Here is a 20,472-nt window from a genome sequence, read left to right on the forward strand (position 1 = left end):
TTTAGAAAATTGTCTACACTTTCAGCAAATAACAATTTCCATTGTTTACTTTTTGATGAAATCGTGTTTTTACCAAGCAAAACATTTCCTTTGCCATTTGGGCTTTTTGCATGTAAATGTCTTATCTCAACAAACTTATCATAGGATAAAACTCACTATCCCAATGCAGTAAGAATTCCTTAATTTACAAACATCCATAGGCACTAAGGGAAATGCCAAATTGTGTAAATATAGGAAATAAATCTTAAAATGACAGGCAGTTACCGTATATATGTTATGTGGTAGGACATATTCCAATTGTAAGTGCTATAGTTTTATGATGAATACAACATGAACCGGGTGAACAGTGAACAGAATAACTGTTACACACAGATATGTACACAGAAACAAAAAAACACAACATATTGATGTCTTTTAGTCAATCTTTTTTATTCCATCTTTCAGGTGAAATATTGATGTGATTGTTTTCAAATTGGTTTAATTCCATCGTTTTGCAACAAAGAAGTCATATGTACAGAAAATTGCACATGACAAACAAACCACACTTTTCAAAAAACAAATGCAACTTATGTATGCAGACAATAATTTTGTTAAATTTATCTGTACCAAAGTCAATATAAAGAGAAGTGAAATCTAGTAAAAATGTCTTTGCCTTTAGTGTTTCATAAATATGTAATGAAATATGGATTAACTCAATTCACCAATTCCAGTTAAGTTCCATGTTTTAGGCCAAAATTGCAGAGACCAGTATTTGTATTTATGTATTTCTAATTTTTTTTCCCATAACTTTGCCAAAACGGATTTTCAAAATTATGATTTTCCCCCCAAAAGAGCCATAACCAATATCAAATTTGTACCAGTCCACTTTGGCAAACCTAACAACTTAAAAAAAAAACATTGTTAGCACAATAAATCATAACTTTGTTACCTTTTGAATTATAAATCATATAGATGTGATTGCATGAAGTCAATGTATATACATTTTACACAATATTTTCTCCAATAAGCAATTAGTAATACATATATGTAGTGGAAAATAATATGACAGATTTGTATGTCTGTTCTGGTATGTTGTTTGCCCAAATATTTATTATTGAATATAACCATTTAGGCATGCTAGTGTCGGGATATTGGATTACTACATATGAAACTTATTGTTGTACCAATAAAATTTGATATAATAAAGGATATTAGGCTGGAAAGAACATTTCACCAAGCCGTCACTTGAGTTCGGATTCAGAATGAAACAAAGACATATAAACACCATTTATTTGCCAATCAGGCCCTTGAAATCAGTCAGTGATTTTATAAATTTGACTTTTTAAGCTATGAAAAGTATTCAGTTCCATCAAATTTTTGAATTCATAAGAAGACTTCAAAAATGTTAGCTATTTTGACCCCTATTAGCCCTGCCCATCTGCCCCTGTGGGTCGGCCAGGACCAATATGGATATGATTTTAAAATACTATCTCAGGCTAATAATTCTAACAAAGTTGGACTCATTTCCTATGTAAATTGAGCAAATAATGCTCATTAATGTGTTTTCTCCTTTATAAACTAAGGCCCCCTTACCAGGGAGAAACGTGAGATCCCAGGGTCATATAATTCACAATTTTTTGTAAAGGACCTTAAGACCCTTCCACCTATGATTTTAACATTTCTGGAATTTCAGAAGAAGATTTTTTGAAGTTTTAACCTATTTTACCCCCTTTGGCCCCATCACTCAGGCCCCTGGGTGACTGGGACCATATCATTCACAATTTTGGTTGACCTTTGGCCTAGAAGGTTTCTGCAAAATGTAAACAAATTTCGTTCAGCAGTTTTGGAGAAGTCGAAAATGTAAATTGTTTATCGCCATACAACGGACGATGCACGACGGCAGAAAAAGGCAATTAGAATAGGTCACTTGAGACTACAATTTATAAGCAAGAACATAAATAGGGAAAAATCATAATTATATATGGAATATTCATGGAATACATGTCACATGAAAAGTAATTGGGCATTGCAACATTTTGTAATGTAACTAAGTAAATACCCAATACCTTTAATTATCATAAGATTTTATTTTTTTCCATGCCTGAATTGTTAACAGTTATTTATAGAGCGCCCTTGTGGAAAAAATTATGCAACATTTGACATGATGATTAACATAATTAGAAAAAGATATAATTAAACAAAGAGACAATGAAAGTAACAACATATCCTTTTTGATCTTCTCCACAGTGAGAATGATGTGACAGGTGTATTTCCATGAAAATTTCAAAATCTATATCTAATAAGGTAAGATTGTAATGTAAAACTATCAATTTCTTAAATTTAAGTTTGTTTCATCTGTATTCAAATAGTACATAGGATCATAAAAAAAAACATATATACAAATGTATATGACAACAGAATACATTTTGTGAAAGATGGCATTGAACACAGTATCATTTAAAACAAATAGAGTTAATCATTTTATCGTGAGAAAGCACAGAAGAGTATGTATCATACAATTAGTTTCAGTTGCAGTTTTTTTTTATAATTACACAATTCTATGAGATACGAAAAGACAATCACATACCTTAAATTACATTTCTAGACACAAAATTTATATAAGATACTAGTAAAAAGAACAACCGTTGTATATCTTATAATACTGTAGATATTAAACTATCCTGTTAGTAGTTTCCTGAATTAAATATTTCCCAAAATTTCTCAACGTATTTAGATTGGTGTCACAAAACAAAACAGTCATTTTGACCGGTGATGAAAAATGATGTTTTAAATTTCTCATCCTTAGAAATTATAGGTGTCCGATTTTTCATACTCACAATACAAAAGCTTTTACATGTTATTCACCACCAAATATTACCAACTTAATGAGAATTTCAATTCTTACAATGCACAGATTCTTTTTTTTTGTAAAAACAAATAACATCTGAAAATGATTTTTTGGCAGTACAGCCAAAACTCTTTATATTTACATGTACATTGCTGTGAAATTAGCGCATACAGTCAGACTATGCAGCAAAAGTATGGTCTACAATTTCATTTCACATTTTACAGTGCTATTAGTAATTTTGTTAAGTGATTTCTGCATGTGTTTTTTCTATCTAAAACATACAAAAGGCATAAAAACAATTTTTTTCCGTGCATAAGTTCGGTGTTGTAAGTTATGTTTATCAAGTATGATATATGTTTGACACAAAATATAGAATAGGATATTGATGAAGTTAATGAATGGACAGATGGATGTGCTGCGCAATATCAAGGGAAAAAATCTTTCTCAGACCTCCGCAGAAAACCACAAGTTTTTCGAAATGTTTTCAAAACAAGTCATGGGAAAAATGTATGTGATGGATTGGGAGCAATCGTGAAAATTTCTTGCCATAGAGCAGGTAATTGGAACAGCTGAAGATGTGTACAACCATTACTGTGTTTTACCCGATTACAAACAAAATGGGCAAATGTATACCCTGTCGGGCCAAATTTTGTCTGAAGGTTTTATACATGCTGTGTGTATCCAGAACACATCACACCTGTCACAGCCAACCTGTAAAGAAAACAAAAGACATTTTTTGAAAATCAAAATATATAATAGTTATATGTAGATCACTATGGCAGTTGATCTTTTCTAATCCTCAAAATATAATAAATATACATATACTTTTGAATTTTAAATATCGAGCACATCCCTGACACAATTGGTATGATAAATATTTAACATTTCAGACGTAGTTGCTATCGTGGTAACCATCCAAAATATGAATCTCATACTGATAATTCTGACAACATTTGACTAATTTCCTATTACAAATGACCAAATAATGCTCAAAAATGTCTTTTCCCTATGTAAATTATAGTAAACTTGACCCCCTCCCCAGGGGGGAACGTGAGACCCCAGGGTCATATAATTCACAATTTTTGTAAAGGACCTCAAGACCTTTCAATCTATGAAGAGTTTTGATTCTGCCATTTCTGGAATTTCAGAAGAAGATTTTTGAAGTTTTAGCCTATTTGACCCCTTTTGGCCCCACCCCTCAGGCCCCTGGGGGGCTGGGACCATATAATTCACAATTTTAGTTGACCGTTGGCTATGGAAGGTTTCTGCAAAATTTCAACAAATTTGGTTCAGTAGTTTTGGAGAAGAAGTCGAAAAAGTAAATTGTTTATCGCCATACGACGCACGACGGACGACGCAGGGCGATGGACAAAAGGCGATTAGAATAGGTCACTTGAGACTTCGTCTCAGGTGACCTAAAAAGAAAACTGGATCCATCCAATCTGATATTTACCCAGTTGTCCTGACGCTTTCCTGTATCTGGGAGGTAACAAAACCTACAAAGGTTTGATACAGTTTGGATGTCTGAAAACAACAAAACGTTTTTGGTGTCAGTTATACCCACATAGCTTTCACTTTAATTTGGTTAATTTATATAGTAATTGTGACAATTGAAAGTGAATATATGGCCATTTTTTTACATAAATGATGTTATATGTTAAAACAATGTTAAAAGATTTTTTCTTCTTTATTTTTACAAATTTTTGTACAGGGAACACACCCTGGCATTGTTTTGGCCAAAATTATGTCTTTATTAGATGACATGTACTTAAAGAGACAGAAAGTCTTATTTTTAGCACATAAAATATTAAATAAAGTTCCATAACATTGAAATCTGAAGTTATAGTTCCTATAAGGTACGGTAACAAATTTAATGGAAAAAACTAATCCCAAAATACATGCAATCCATAGTTTATTTCAAATTTATAATCATGGACTTACCTTGACTTAGGATTATCGTCTTCAAAACATGAAGACGGTATCCTTCCACCTGCAATGCCGTCACCGGAACGCAAGATACTGTGCCTTGTTTTATATAATGGCTGGCTAGCTATACACGAGTATAGAAATATGAAACATTTTGCAAACACATGTATGATCATCAAAGACAAAAATTATAATATTACTCATATGACACCTTTAGTGATGCGTAAAAACTAGAAAAGCAATATCAAACTCTGAACATTTGAAACAAAATCAGATTAAGAATTAAGGCACATGTACATAGCTCAATATGCTGAAGAACTGAACTAGGTATAGTTAGTACAGTGATTATATATGTGTCCATCTTATGATTTTCAGAAGAATAACTGGAATATTCTGATCTGTGATTAATACTTACCATTAAACATATGATACCACACGACACCATATCTGGCTGCCTGGAGTTCTGGCAAACAATTGATCTCCATCCTGCCACATCCTGACCCCTCATTTGAAGAAAGGACCTGCATTTATGAAAAAGAGTACTTATAAATTAAAACTACAAATCAACCAGAAAAGACAAAAGAAAAAAACAAACAACCAAAAAGTCTCTAAAACTTATAATAAGTTAAAAAATTATCTAAAACTGATACATTCAACTGTACCTATATTACATAATGCAGTTGATGCATATTGCCTTTAAATAGTGGTCGCACATGTATTGTATCTGTTATATGTCAATATTTACATTTTTTTCTATATCTGTTATATGTCAATATTTACATTTTTTTCTGTATCTGTTATATGTCAATATTTACATTTTTTCTTTACTATATAACCTTACCAACAGGGAAATCGTTTACACTTGTGTACCTACAGTCAGTTGTTGTGCAGAATACAATTACACCGCAACACTGACTTTAGCAAGTAGTGTTAATGAGCATCAGATTTGTCATGTATTGTTTCTGTATTTTCAATTCTTCAATTGAACCATTTGAATTTTATTGATATCTTATAAAAAATAAAAGATTTGATAAATATTGTGTCGAAGGACTGAAAAAGATGTTATTGTGGTTCTCAAAGAGTGATCATATATTTTGTTTACTTTCTGAACTGGACAACATTTCCTGCAAAATTGGAGCCATTTGTTCTGGATTCCATCAATTAATTGGCTGCTACAGCAATAGTATAACGTTGAAAAACACAAAGTTTTATTTTATCGGAACATTAAATCTAAAAGAAACAGTTGGTTGAAATGTTAATATAAGGAATGATCTATTAGTTTCTGTTGTTTACTGGTGTGTAAACTGCATTTGTTCGACTGATCTTTCCATTTAAAATATCTGTCCAACAAATGCATTATTCACACCAGTTAAAAAAAAAAAAAAAAAATCTTATTCCTTAATAACAAATCAATTGTATCTACATTGCACATAATATTTAATTTACTCTACATATCCCGACCTTAAATTCACATAATACATATATACAATGGCATAACAAAATTACTCCATTTTTTTCAATTCACAATGAATATAAAGCTGTTTTCATTTGTAAAGTACTGGGTAAGAAATGTTTGTGCTTATAGGGTCCTATTATCATATTTACAAAATGTTCACTCCATATTTGCAAGTTATTGTAAATGTCTAAGACAGGTTAGACGGTATCAAGAGTAAAATAAACTTACTTCCAGTGAACCAACAGGCAGGAATTTCTTACATGTGCGTACTTCTCGATGGGATCCATGATATATATCACCTTTTGTTCCATATCAATGACCTTAAAATTGTTTTTAAAAAGTTTGCATCATATTTGCACTTTAAACATTCATTTTTTTCAATAAAAATGACTAAGTTAACGCTACCGGTATTGGTACTTTTAATACATATGAAACAGAATTTTCAGTTTTTAATCTAAAATGACAATAACTGTGAAGTCCTGAACAAAAATTAATGTGCTCAATAGTAACTGTGACATTTTTATATGTCACATTCTTTCCTGTTGCTTATTATCTTTATTTAAGCATGAACATAATGAGATTGTGAAAAATTCCGACTCAATGTCACAAAATGCCAGAAACAATGTGATATCCAATTTTTTTAAAACAGCAGGACAAAATGGCTGTTTCCAATGAATTTTTACATTACAATTTGGCTCTCTAAAATGCATGTTGCATTAGTTATGTGACAAACTGTTGTCTTTAATTTCTGCTCATTTTATGTGAGATTTTATATGAAACTCATCATGATTTTTTTTTTACACTTCTAAGACTTGTGTCATATGAAATCTCATCTGAAATGAATACTCATTTACCCAGAGGGATCTTGGCGCCGACCAAAGAATGATCTACGTCTGACAATAGAAAGAGGGATCTTTTCTCTGCTTTCAAACTTTTACAACATATTACTACATATGAAATTTGAGAAAGATCTTTTCAGTACTTTCTGAGATATATAACACTAACAAACTTCAAGTGTCAAAAACCTGTTGGCCATCTTGTTGACGGATCGGTTCCAAAATGCAATATGCAGGTCCTAGGAGAACTTACATATAAAATTTGAGACAGATCACTTTAGTACTTTCTGAGAAATAGCGTTAACAAACTTCAATTATCAAAATTCAAAATGGTGGCCTGTCGGCCACCTTGTTGACCGATCGGTCCCAAAATGCAATATGCACAACTAGGGCCCTGGGGAACCTACATATGAAATTTGAGAAAGATCCCTTAAGCCCTTTCCGAGAAATAGCGGTAACAAGAAATGTTAACGGACGGAAGGACGGACGGACGGACCACGGACAAAAAGCGATTTGAATAAAAATATATACCTAATAAACTAATTATCAATTAACATTTACATGTATCATGCAGATTTACAGTGCAATTTAAATACCAGTTTATACACTTACACAAAGCACCCAATGCTGCCCCCTGAGGTTACACACCCCAATCAGTTTGCTTGCACTGAATACAGTCTGAAAGACAAGAAAATGCAAAATCGTTACGAACAAGAAGTTTCCAAATGTTTTTTTTCCCTTATTCGTATACAAAAATCGAAAGACCACTTCTTTGTATCCCTCAATTCTGTATGCTCTCTCATAAAGCAGCAAGCTCTGTTTACTCAAAATGAATAATCAAGAATAAACAACGCAACAAGGATTTTTGGCAGAAAACTGGCTCACCTTTTATGAAGGCGGCCGAAAATATTTATTTTTACTTAACCCAAATTATTTATCGAAAAAAATTTTGAGTGAAGGTGCGGCCTAAAGAGCGCCATCACCAAAAGATAACAACAACAATTAACACTCTGATAATAATAATTGCAAATGGCACATATGTTTACATAACATATTGAGCAAGGAAGGACAATAATGTAAAAAAGATACTAAGAAACACAAATTCATATGGCTATCAGTAGAACATAGTGTATTGGCACATAACATAATGAGCAAGGCTGGACAATAATGCAAAAAAGATACTTTAAAGTTGGCACACATTCAACTGGCTAACAGTAGAACATATTTTATTGGTACATAACATATTGAGCAACAGGGAAGTGGATTAGGGTGGGAAATTCCAAAATTTCTTGTCTTACAAAATGGCGTCTTACAATTTTTTCTGTCAGTGAAGAATGACATATGCGCATGTGCGTTACGTATATGACGATCACATGATATAAACTGACCAATCAAAGAACAAAAACATAAAGCCTAAAGCGGGAAATACGAATTGTGAAAAAAGTCGTCTATTGCATAGACTTTTTATTTTATACCCATGCTGGATTATTTTATAACAAGAACAGGACTTATGTTAATTATCACTTATGTACAAATAAGCAAACTTCAAATTTGACTTATCAACTTACATTTTTCAATATTTACATTTGCTTTATCTACTGAATTAACTTGTTTGTTTAGTATGTACCTCAATAACTGTGTGTTGTTGAGAAGGGTCCAGCATTAGTGCCATCACACTGCACTTTATGTATTGGATCGGTGACTGCAATATTGTAGGAAAATCACAAAATTCAAAGAAGATATCATCATATATTATGATATTATTCTATATTATGATAAAATATATGATGTTAAGATATCAATTTCAGAAAAATATACTTGCACACAACAAGAAACAATCAGAAACATAACAGGATTAAAATTAAAAAAAAAAACATTTGCTCTATACGGTACATATTTATTAGCTGTATAACACTGATGCATCTTTGGTTGAGTAGATCCATCAAATATCAAAACCATCTTTACATATAAGTATCTTAACTTTTAATTCATATAAGTTATCATCCAATATTTAAGTGATAAATAAAGAGTAGGAAAACACAGAGACATATATATATATACAGTCCCTCTAATGATTGAAGAATTAGTCATACGGTATGTAATTGGCAATTTCTTTTATACACGATTCTGATATATTCTACCAATAATCATTCAAACCTGTCTGTAAAAAATTAATATGATGCAAAATTGGTGTTTATTACAACAGATGATTATAAATACTTATATAGGAAGCCATACTGAATTAGTCATTTATGAAGAATATGACTGAATTAATTCAGTTATGGAATATCATATTTGTACATTTTTGTGATGAAAGTATAGATATTGCCTTTTGTCATTGTAGTTTACCTTATGAGCTTCTATATTTACTGCCATGAAGGCGTCAATAATCTGGAATGACACCAAGAAAATAATTATATCGATCAACAGGGAAGACATAGGGTTCATTTGTTCTTATAAACACAATATTAAAATCAAATATCAATACTTTCAGATGAAAAGTGGAATTATCATCATGAATGAAAAGAATGAAAAATGAGAATTGTTACATCATTTCCATATTTTATCATTAGCCATGTAAAACAATTCATCACAACTTGTCATTAATTTGCTTAAACCATGCTTTGGAAGTAAGCTGCAGTGTACTTACACCTGTGTCATGATTATAGTTACTTAGTGGAATTAATTGCACAAACCTTATTTCTAATTCAATGTATAAAATATTGTATCGTAAATGAAAAGTTATTTTTGACAGGAAATCATTACCTCGTCACTAATTTTCTGCTGAAGATATTTCACAGTATTTGTGAATATCTTCGTGCCCCCAGTGACGGAGACAAGCACATTCCTGGCCGCTCTTCTGTTGTTCCAAATACCTAGAATGTCTGATAAAAAAACATTTTTATAAGAGTCCATGTTACAAACACACAGTGGACTGATTTGGACTTTTTTAAAATTTAATGCTATTATAATTAAACCATAAATATTAAATTAAAAGCAAGAATATTCACAAATTGAATACATGTACCTTGGTAAGAAAAGAAAAGCGGATACAAGGACTGAAGACTTATGTATATAATTTTTAACACTTACACATAGAAGAAAGAACTTGCAAGTTTAATCGTGATCAGAGCTAAAATATTAAATTATACCGGTAATTTATCACATGACTGCCCCAGTTGTTAAAATATATACTTAACAGTTTCATGCAGTATAAAGTAAAAAAAAAAAAAAAAAAAAAAATTGCCAACAATGTAACATCTTAACAAACTTACATTTGTGGATCTGATCCTCCAAATCTGTCTGATTGTCCTCGTCTTCATGTCCGTCTCTTCCGTCTGTTTCCTTGTCGTCATGTCTGTCTCTTACGTCCATTTCCTCGTCTTCATGTCCGTCTCTTCCGTCTGTTTGCTCGTCTTCATGTCCGTCTCTTTCGTCCGTTTCTCGTCTTCATGTCCGCTCGTCTTCATGTCCGTCTCTTCTTATCGTCTGTTTGCTCGTCTTCATGTCCGTCTCTTCATGTCCGTCTTTCCGTCTGTCTTCATGTCCGTCTCTTCCGTCTGTTTCCTCGTCTTCTGTCTCATGTCGTCTCTCCGTCTGTTTCCTCGTCTTCATGTCCGTCTCTTCGTCTGTTTGCTCGTCTTCATGTCCGTCTCTTCGTCTGTTTGCTCGTCTTCATGTCCGACGTCGTTCTCATGTCGTTCTCTTTCTCGTCTTCATGTCCGTCTCTTCCGTCTGTTTGCTCGTCTTCATGTCCGTCTCTTCCGTCTGTTTCCTCGTCTTCATGTCCGTCTCTTACGTCTGTTTCCTCGTCTCATGTCCGTCTCTTCCGTCTGTTTCCTCGTCCTCATGTCCGTCTCTTACGTCTGTTTCCTTGTCCTCATGTCCGTCGTCTTCCGTCTGTTTCCTCGTCCTCATGTCCGTCTCTTCCGTCTGTTTCCTCGTCCTCATGTGTCGTCTCTTCTGTCTGTTTCCTCGTCCTCATGTCCGTCTCTTCCGTCTGTTTCCTTGTCCTCATGTCCGTCTTTTCCGTATGTTTCCTCGTCCTCATGTCCGTCTCTTACGTCTGTTTCCTCGTCTTCATGTCTGTCAATTTCTTCGCCATCATCTTCATTATCTACACTGGTGACATAAAGGAAAAGACATTGAAGGCATTTAAACATTTACTGAATACAGTATGTATAGCAAACTTGACTTTACAAAACTCATATATTTTCTTAATTCCTATCCATGAAACATAACTATAATTCCTTAATTTTTCTGAAAAAAGAGTTGGAAATGAACAATATGACATTTTTATCAAATGAATCCTTCTGGCTTAGTCTGATTATATCTCAAGGAGGTCACTCTAGATCTGTTCATGTGAAGCATTTTGATAATTTGCTGCAACACATAGGCATACATACAATCCACAATTACTTACATTCCTTACAAAGAAGTTGTTTTTGTCATATTGTTGACAGATGTTTGCAAAAATCAACACGTGGCAATATGATAAATGTTAAAACTGGTGATGTACCATTTAACTTCCCATAAGAAATTCCACTTAAACCAAAAATCTAATTCATTTTGAAATTATAACATACATTTCGTGGAGTAATTGTTTTTAAAACAATGTAAATTCAGAAAGTGAGAAACCCTCAAAATGAGTTGATCATGTAAATTTAAGCCATACACTATCTTCTTATGAATCTGTGGTCTATATATAGATGCCAGAGCTTTCCAGACAATCATCTCACAGCATGCATTAATGAAGATTGTCTGCAATTAAATTATGGCATCTATAATGCTGAAATACTCTGCAATGTTTTCATTTTATCTGAATATTATGCAACATCTTGTTGGATTGTTGCATTATTTGTTCCTTTTTTGCCAAATTACCAAAAGAAACTTCAAGAATTCAGTCTTTCCATATTACTGAGTTACTCTTTCGGTATTGCTTTTTATGTCATGTGCTTGAACTGTTATTGCTTCAGAGAACAGAATGTGAGCAGCTTCTTATATACTATAATTATATTACATACACTGGATACCCAATCTGCAACTGATGTTAAAACTCTGTAATATGCAAAGACAGAATGAAATAGGGCGCATATAATCATTGAAACAATTCTTATTTAAAAGTGGAAAAAAGACATAAAGGATTAAAATGCTATTTTAATGGCACCTACATATGAACTACAAATGAAATACAAAGACAATTAAAAAAAAAATGAAAATTGCTATTTCTTTACATGTCAAGCTGATCTTGCCATGTTTATATATATATTTGCATAGATAGGCTTGATATCACCAATGAAATTATATATTTACTATTTAAAATAACAAAATAACACAATAGTAAATACATTGTAGTGGGATTCAAACCATACCTGAATCTGAACCAAGGGGCCGCGGTGGCCGAGTGGTTAAGATGTACCGACATATTACCACATGCCCTCCACCTCTGGGTCGCAAGTTCGAATCCCATGTGGGGCAGTTGCCAGGTACTGACCACTGGTCGGTGGTTTTTCTCCGGGTACTCCGGCTTTCCTCCGCCAACAAACCTGGCATGTCCTTAAACGACCCTGGCTGTTAATAGGACGTTACACTAATCAAAAATGAATCTGAAACTAAACAATTGAATGAAGGTGATGATAAAATTTCATAACACCACCTTGTCTCATTACAATAACAATCATAACACGCAGTCAAAACAAACAAAACTTGTAGGTTTGGGTGACAGCAACCAGCACTTTCATTTATCAGGTTTACTGGTGCAATTAATTCTAATAAGATAGCCAGTGCTTTAGGACTCCAATCTTTACTCAATCAAACCAGATATAGGCAAATTAAGTTTGAATATGTAACATCAAGTACCAATAATTCTGAATAGTGTATATGATGTAATGTTAATGATACTTTACTTTGGATTGTTAAACATCAAAAGTCACCCAAACCTGTAATAAACATTTACGAAATATACCATTTTGAAAATTTCAACCTCAACTCTTTTTTTGCAACTCTTTTTTTACCTACATTTCATATTGGGAATCACAGTTTGTCAAGAAATTAGCCAACACTTTTCTGAGTTGGCCAACTCCGATCCGTGCATTGCCTAATTAGATAGTAAAGCATTTATGTTTTTTTATAAGCAATATTGTGAGTACTGAATCAATATCACCATGTAGTAGCATTTAATGTGTTCAATGCCCTTTCCCATTTCATAACAAAATACATGAATATATGGTTGTGAACAAATAAGGTTAACAAATTGATTAATTCCCTTAAATAACTTAGATATGATAACAGACAATGATGAGAACATTTTTTGGTTCACCAAACTACCATATAAGTATATCAGATAGCAGCCGAACAATTTCATTACAATTGTTTGCATTGTGTATGGCTACATTAAAAAAAAACAAACAAAAAAAAAAAAAAGCAAGTACATGTATATTCCAATTCGGATAAATACATACATATTATGTATTCAAGTTCAAACAATGTATTTTACCTGCTGCAGAACTGTTGTTTGGTGAAGCAAACGGAACGTCTTCCGGCCACCAGCTTGGCCTGTTCCCAGCGGTGTAAATCTGACGTCCTAAAATTCAAAACACAAAAATATGCATCAATAGGGATTTTACATTTTGCAATATGAATGCCACTATATCTCCTTTAATCAAAACTGGATAGGAAACAAAGCTATAACACATCAAAGAATTACATTGGACTTACATAGCAGGGCATAACAAATAAATCTTGGTCACTTTACAATATTACTAATAATCAGTTTCTGGAACAATTGCAGCTACATACGCGATAAAAAATAATGTCCCATTACAGTTGTATAGTCTATGACTTTAATTAGTCTCCCTTTGTCATAAAAAAACAATTAACCGTATTCAGCCAAAAAGCACCCAGGACATTCACAAAATTGAACAAATGGAAAGGTGCTTCATAAGATAAAATTATTGCTAACCTATACAGTTTTGACATTTTTGGTCTTATACCCGGGCAATTGAAATTTCATGAGGCCTCAAAAAGGGAGAGGGCCGCTTATAGATACATAGGCACTTATTGGGTTGCATATGGTAAGTGTTACGCCTCTCCAAGTTTGACAGCAATACATGTACAACCAATCAGAAAACTTACCACGGAGACCCAAAATTCTTAGAATCCGTGGTATGATTAATACCAAGGAATCCCATCCATAACAGTTGGCATCCTTAAATGGGAGTTTGATTGGCCTCTGGAGAGCTGACGACAAATACAAAATTATTCAGCAATTAAAGTATCAAAGAAATATGTATAGTTAAGCCTTGTATAACCAACAAATCTATCAAATTCAAAATAATTAGAAACCAAGCTATTGAGTTTTGAAATATTTTAGTGCAACTTTCATCGTTTGTAATTGGTATTTTTATATCTCTAGTTCCCATATGACAACCATACTATAAATGTGGTCATTTTTAGTAACCATACTATTAATGTGGTCATTTTTAGTAACCATACTATTAATGTGGTCATTTTTAGCATATTTTCTGCACAAATCTAATATTTTAAGTGAGAATATGTAAATTACAATCTCTTTGAGTATAAGTCATTAATTTGATATCTTTCTTTCTTGTTAATATAATATCACATATTGTACACCTACTTTCTATTAATATGTGTTTATTTCTACATAAATTTATTGAGCTGAAACATTAAGGAAGAAAATCAAACATTTGCTATTAACAGTGTTTTTTAAGTACTACAAGATAAAAATTTGTTAAGGCACTAAATTACATTCATATTTCAAAGATGAAAAGCTACTGGTAAGCTTGTCCAAGGCATGCAGCTGTCAAGATATCTCACTACGGCGATCACTATATTTCAGGAATTCATACAGTACATTTAATAACCAATGTGTTAGGGAATACCATTGATTTTATTTATTTTTTATATACAATTCACTTACCATACTAAGGTTCAATGAAATCTAGACAATTTATTTAGAAACCTTATCAATAGGATATGAAAAAAATTGTGTACATATATGCAATACAAAGACGTATACAAGACAAAAAAGGTTGCTTCACAATTAAGAGGAAATTCTTCTTGTGTTTATATAACAGGATATCTATATAGTATGTCAAAGTCACATACCTCTAGTTACATTTGGAGAACTATTCTGTGTTGTGGGAGGTCCTTGCCACCGACGGGATGCAGCTAGGTCTCTAAACTTTTGTTGGATGTTAACATCCTGACAGAAAGCTTTCATATGTGGGGGGGCTGTGCAGGTCAAAGGATCATTATCATAATTACACGTCACAAATAGAACAATGATAATGTAATAACATGTATTTGATGAATAGAGATTTAAATTATTGTGGATTTGTTTACAAGAATTATATAATGACTTCATCTCCGGCAATTATGGAAAAATACAATACAATATTAGTCAAAGTATGACACATCTTAAAACTAAACTAACTTCATCAGGCTCTGTTTTATAAGTAGAATTAATGGTTCATTCAATTTTGGCCAATTACCCACATCATATATATCTCATACAAATCAATGATCATGCTATACACTACATGGCATTATCATGATTTGTATTTTGATAAATTTATCTGTATTATGTAAGTCAGTATACACATATTTTTTATAATGAAGTCAGTGATTTTCTTACTCAATAAATTCAGGGAAAACAATACAATACATATTTCTTAAAACATGTATATTTTAGAAAGTTTTTCTTTATTTGGGAAAATATATACATAAAATTGGTAAAATACAGCAAAATTTCTCTATAAGTGGCCTTTATTCAGTCCCAAATGTACAAAAAAAATCCACTGGCAGTCAATTATTTATTCCTTACCACAAAAATCTCCCTTCCCGTCTTTATCCAAATGCATTAGTATCGTATTTGGAGAATCCTCCATAAACCATCGTTCTGCCTAGAATGAGCAAAAACAGAAATTAAAAACAAACAAAAAAAATAATCAATAAACATTTCAATAGAATTAATGGAAAATGATCTCTCTTTCTTCAATTTCTTCTTTTCCTATCTATTTCAGTTCGTCCTTCCATGTAATATTTAAAGATTGTTTCATGACAATTTCTAACCAGCCCAAAGGCCAATTTAGGGATGTGATAATATCAAAATGGTCATGTTATCATTCAAATCATTTATTTTAAAGGGCCACTACCTTTCCGAAACGGCTTTTAATTTTTAAAATGGGAATGAAAAACGAGATCGATAATTTTGTAGAGTCGCAAAAGTTATTAACTTGCCGATAATACTACACATATCATCACCTTCTAAACAATTTGATTAAAATAAATAAAATGTTAATTTTCATAACGCGGGTCGTTTTATGTTTCCCGCCGTCGTCCTAAATGCCGCGCGGTAGTTGACTATCTCTGCGCCAGACGGCAAAACGGCGAAATGACTCTCCACTGTTATCATATATTACGCAGGAAATCTTGCATATGTTTGGTGTTGTTACCTCATCTTAGGTCATCGGTATATATTTTCTGATGTTATTTATGTTTTTTAAGAAACCTTTATGTTTTGCTGCGGAAAGGTAGTGGGCCTTTAAATAATTATCTGAAATAAATGCAATTTCACATCATTCTATCGACCAATCGTCAAGTGTAATAGTCACATCTCATACTCCCAAACACATGTCTACCTATACAATGTCGTAGCAACTAGCAAACATCTTAGCATACACAATACAAAATGCAAAGTCACATGCGGCTTGATTGACAGTTGGCAATCCGTCAATTGCCAATGAAATTTAAATAAATAATTCAAATAAAATCACTGTGATATTCAAATAATTTCAATATTATTTTAATATATTATAAGAAAACTGTTCAACACAAATATACATTTGCAGTAACAGTCATGAACACGAAAGAAAATTATTTCCTTCAAAATAATGATTTGTGAATGCCTTTTTGGCAAAATAACCATTTCAAACAATATCTTTAACAATTTTCAGTTCACATTAGATAATTAAGAGGATCAAAATGAAACTCCTCTCACTTACTTCAACATGTATTACATATTAACATTTTCATTTAAAATAACTCTTACCCACCCTTTTTTTTTAACAGTGTCCATTGACGGGATAGCCTCTTCTTTTTGCTCTTGTTTTGAGTGTTCTGGAAAAACAAAAACAATCGTCTTCTTATGTAAGGCATATTCCAGTATTCCATTGTATGATATCTGTTATAGCGGACATAAAATGTCTCCATATAACAGTTGTATTATATCTGTTATATTGGACACAAAATGTCTCCATATAACAGTTGATATAACAGTTGTATTATATCTGTTATATTGGACACAAAATGTCTCCATATAACAGTTGATATTGCAGTTGTATTATACCTGTTATATTGGACACAAAATGTCTCCATATAACAGTTGATATAACAGTTGTATTATATCTGTTATATTGGACACAAAATGTCTCCATATAACAGTTGTATTATATCTGTTATATTGGACACAAAATGTCTCCATATAACAGTTGATATAACAGTTGTATTATATCTGTTATATTGGACACAAAATGTCTCCATATAACAGTTGTATTATATCTGTTATATTGGACACAAAATGTCTCCATATAACAGTTGATATAACAGTTGTATTATATCTGTTATATTGGACACAAAATGTCTCCATATAACAGTTGTATTATATCTGTTATATTGGACACAAAATGTCTCCATATAACAGTTGATATAACAGTTGTATTATATCTGTTATATTGGACACAAAATGTCTCCATATAACAGTTGATATAACAGTTGTATTATATCTGTTATATTGGACACAAAATGTCTCCATATAACAGTTGATATAACAGTTGTATTATATCTGTTATATTGGACACAAAATGTCTCCATATAACAGTTGTATTATATCTGTTATATTGGACACAAAATGTCTCCATATAACAGTTGTATTATATCTGTTATATTGGACATAAAATGTCTCTATATAACAGTTGTATGATAACTGTTATATTGGACACAAAATGTCTTCATATAACAGTTGTATTCTCTCAGTTACATTGGACACAAAATGTCTCCATATAACAGTTGTATTATATCTGTTATATTGGACACAAAATGTCTCCATATAACAGTTGATATTGCAGTTGTATTATAACTGTTATATTAGACACAAAATGTCTTCATATAACAGTTGTATTATATCTGTTATATTGGACAGATAATGTCTCCATATAACAGTTGATATAACAGTTGTATTATATCTGTTATATTGGACACAAAATGTCTCCATATAACAGTTGATATTGCAGTTGTATTATATCTGTTATATTAGACACAAAATGTCTTCATATAACAGTTGTATTATATCTGTTATATTGGACACAAAATGTCTCCATATAAAAGTTGATATAAAAGTTGTATAAATAACTTTTATATTGGACACAAAATGTCTTCATATAACAGTTGATATTGCAGTTGTATTATAACTGTTATATTGGACACAAAATGTCTTCATATAACAGTTCTATTATATTTGTTATATTGGACATAAAATGTCTCCATATAACAGTTGTATTACATCTGTTATATTGGACATAAAATGTCTCCATATAACAGTTGTATGATAACTGTTATATTGGACACAAAATGTCTTCATATAACAGTTGTATTCTCTCAGTTACATTGGACACAAAATGTCTCCATATAACAGTTGATATCACAGTTGTATTATATCTGTTATATTGGACACAAAATGTCTCCATATAAAAGCTGATAAAGGTAGATTATCTCCGTTATATCGGACACAAAATGTCTCCATATAACAGTTCTATTATATCAGGTATATCGGACATAGAATGTCTCCATATAACATTAGGTAATATATCTGTGTTTTTGGGCAAAAATGTCTCATTGTAAGAGGTGATGTACATAGTAGTATATCTGTTATCCATTTGACAGTTAATTAAATCTGTTATATTAGACACTATATGTCTCCATATTACATGTACAGTTGGTTTAACTATTGTGTTCGAGAATAATTTGTACACATGTAAATTAGTGGCCACGATATATCTTTACAATGTATCAAGTAAAAGACATGAAAAGTATTTTTTCGTTAACAATTCCGAATCTGAGTTACAATCGACGAACACGTAAATATAATAAGTTACTCACTCTGCTTCTTTCTGCCATATTAACGAAGCCAAGGACGTATATATTTATACATCCTTGACGAAGCGTACTGGCAATATTCGTCTACTATCACTGCCCATAATTCAATCAAAACTTTGCAACTTAAAATAGTCAATAATGAATAATGCAATTTAACAACATGCATCACAGGCTATTGTCTCTACAGATATATGGATATCCTTATATATATGGTGCAATCTGTGTATTACACAACAAGATTTTTTTTTATTACACATAGGGAAATATATGTATATCTATAGATAGAGCCAAAATCTTGTGATTTGACACTGACTTTTGACCCAAATAACCTTTGATCTAGCTCCAGTCTTGTTTGCTATTTATTTTCTGTATTTGAACATTTCTAAAATGAAAACAACATAATTAAACAACTCAGTTAAATGACATATATTATTTTAATTGGTTTAATTTTTCATAAATTGGAATGACATCCTTGTTCCATATAAATTATTCAAAAGCTATACATACTAGGTATGTAAACATGCAATAATCATTATTATTTCCTTTTTTCATTTGTGTGAAGAATAAATAATTTGAAAATATCCTGGTGATAATAGTAAAGAATTATGCTAGGTTTGTTCTGTCCTTCCTTCTTGACAATAATTTCTTTCTGGTTCATAATGGGTACATTACAAACAGGCTTTATTTTTTACTGTCAGTTTTGATCTCAGAGAAACATGTAGTTGTTTTTCCCTTTTATTTTTGGGCGAGCTGCCATCACATCTTGCACTTCTGTCATCTGGTTGAAGGTCCCATACATTCTATAAAGAAAATATGGAGTAAATGTCAGTTATGTACATAGATAAATAATGTATACATGCATGTACATAATCTTTCAGTGTAAGCCTACATGTAAAAACAAACTAGTTCCAATTGTTTATCTGTCAAACACAAATTTTATAACAATTACACATTTTTTTTGAACACGTTTATCAAAATCAAACCTCACTAGATACTAGGCTAGTCATTTCTTGAATTACAGGGGTCTAGGCATTTTCATGTGAAGAATAATGGTACTAATTAGTGCCAGAATTTATGTAGCCTAAATGTATTGGACATAATATATAATACATATTTTAAAAAGTCAATTACTATTCTTTACTTAACCCACTTATGATGTATTGGTGTGAATTTTATATAATTAAGACCAGCAGAAAGGATAACGAGTACGTGACTAAGTGACTGTAAGTCTAAAAAAATACAATCTTACA

At 31.8% G+C, this 20,472-nt stretch overlaps 3 protein-coding genes across 5 annotated transcripts; all 3 read right to left on the minus strand.

The window, feature by feature from the left end:
* Positions 1 to 408: 408 nt before the first annotated feature.
* LOC138317230 (uncharacterized) lies at positions 409 to 10,498 on the minus strand. The gene is made up of 10 exons (XM_069258781.1): positions 10,321 to 10,498; positions 9,812 to 9,930; positions 9,395 to 9,436; positions 8,673 to 8,747; positions 7,658 to 7,723; positions 6,438 to 6,529; positions 5,169 to 5,274; positions 4,769 to 4,877; positions 4,281 to 4,351; positions 409 to 3,538 (listed from the first exon to the last, which is right to left on the minus strand). The coding sequence occupies exons 1-10, from the start codon at positions 10,418 to 10,420 to the stop codon at positions 3,434 to 3,436; spliced, it is 885 nt and encodes a 294-aa protein (XP_069114882.1). The 5' UTR covers positions 10,421 to 10,498; the 3' UTR covers positions 409 to 3,433.
* On the minus strand, positions 10,496 to 10,996 carry LOC138320187 (uncharacterized). Its single transcript, XM_069263230.1, has 2 exons — positions 10,845 to 10,996; positions 10,496 to 10,718 (listed from the first exon to the last, which is right to left on the minus strand). The coding sequence occupies exons 1-2, from the start codon at positions 10,994 to 10,996 to the stop codon at positions 10,496 to 10,498; spliced, it is 375 nt and encodes a 124-aa protein (XP_069119331.1).
* LOC138317231 (uncharacterized) lies at positions 10,758 to 19,322 on the minus strand. Of its 3 annotated transcripts, none has more exons than XM_069258783.1 (8): positions 19,226 to 19,322; positions 17,125 to 17,188; positions 15,894 to 15,972; positions 15,176 to 15,301; positions 14,180 to 14,284; positions 13,542 to 13,628; positions 12,418 to 12,616; positions 10,758 to 11,167 (listed from the first exon to the last, which is right to left on the minus strand). In XM_069258783.1, the coding sequence occupies exons 3-7, from the start codon at positions 15,955 to 15,957 to the stop codon at positions 12,603 to 12,605; spliced, it is 396 nt and encodes a 131-aa protein (XP_069114884.1). In that variant the 5' UTR covers positions 15,958 to 15,972; positions 17,125 to 17,188; positions 19,226 to 19,322; the 3' UTR covers positions 10,758 to 11,167; positions 12,418 to 12,602. The 3 variants fall into 3 exon arrangements, with proteins under 3 accessions (XP_069114884.1, XP_069114883.1, XP_069114885.1); XM_069258782.1 differs by having other exon boundaries at positions 12,418 to 12,657; XM_069258784.1 differs by lacking the exon at positions 12,418 to 12,616.
* Positions 19,323 to 20,472: the final 1,150 nt, after the last annotated feature.

Source organism: Argopecten irradians, chromosome 3, assembly GCF_041381155.1.
Source record: "Argopecten irradians isolate NY chromosome 3, Ai_NY, whole genome shotgun sequence".
Lineage (NCBI taxonomy): Eukaryota > Metazoa > Mollusca > Bivalvia > Pectinida > Pectinidae > Argopecten > Argopecten irradians.

What these genes read in the sequence shown, in the direction of transcription:
- LOC138320187 (XM_069263230.1), bottom strand. Translation starts at nt 10,996, where the DNA reads ATGAGGACGAGGAAACAGACGGAAGAGACGGACATGAGGACGAGGAAA. An exon ending in CATGAGACGAGGAAACAGAC is followed by an intron (nt 10,719 to 10,844) that starts GTAAGAGACGGA and finishes TCGGACATGAAG; the next exon opens with ACGAGCAAACAGACGAAGAG.
- LOC138317230 (XM_069258781.1), bottom strand. Translation starts at nt 10,420, where the DNA reads ATGGACGTAAGAGACAGACATGACGACAAGGAAACAGACGGAAGAGAC. An exon ending in TAAATATAGAAGCTCATAAG is followed by an intron (nt 8,748 to 9,394) that starts GTAAACTACAAT and finishes ACAATATTGCAG; the next exon opens with TCACCGATCCAATACATAAA. An exon ending in TGCCTGTTGGTTCACTGGAA is followed by an intron (nt 5,275 to 6,437) that starts GTAAGTTTATTT and finishes TCATAAATGCAG; the next exon opens with GTCCTTTCTTCAAATGAGGG.
- LOC138317231 (XM_069258782.1), bottom strand. Translation starts at nt 15,957, where the DNA reads ATGGAGGATTCTCCAAATACGATACTAATGCATTTGGATAAAGACGGG. An exon ending in AAGAATTTTGGGTCTCCGTG is followed by an intron (nt 13,629 to 14,179) that starts GTAAGTTTTCTG and finishes TTTGAATTTTAG; the next exon opens with GACGTCAGATTTACACCGCT. An exon ending in AAACAACAGTTCTGCAGCAG is followed by an intron (nt 12,658 to 13,541) that starts GTAAAATACATT and finishes TCAATTGTTTAG; the next exon opens with TTTCAGATTCATTTTTGATT.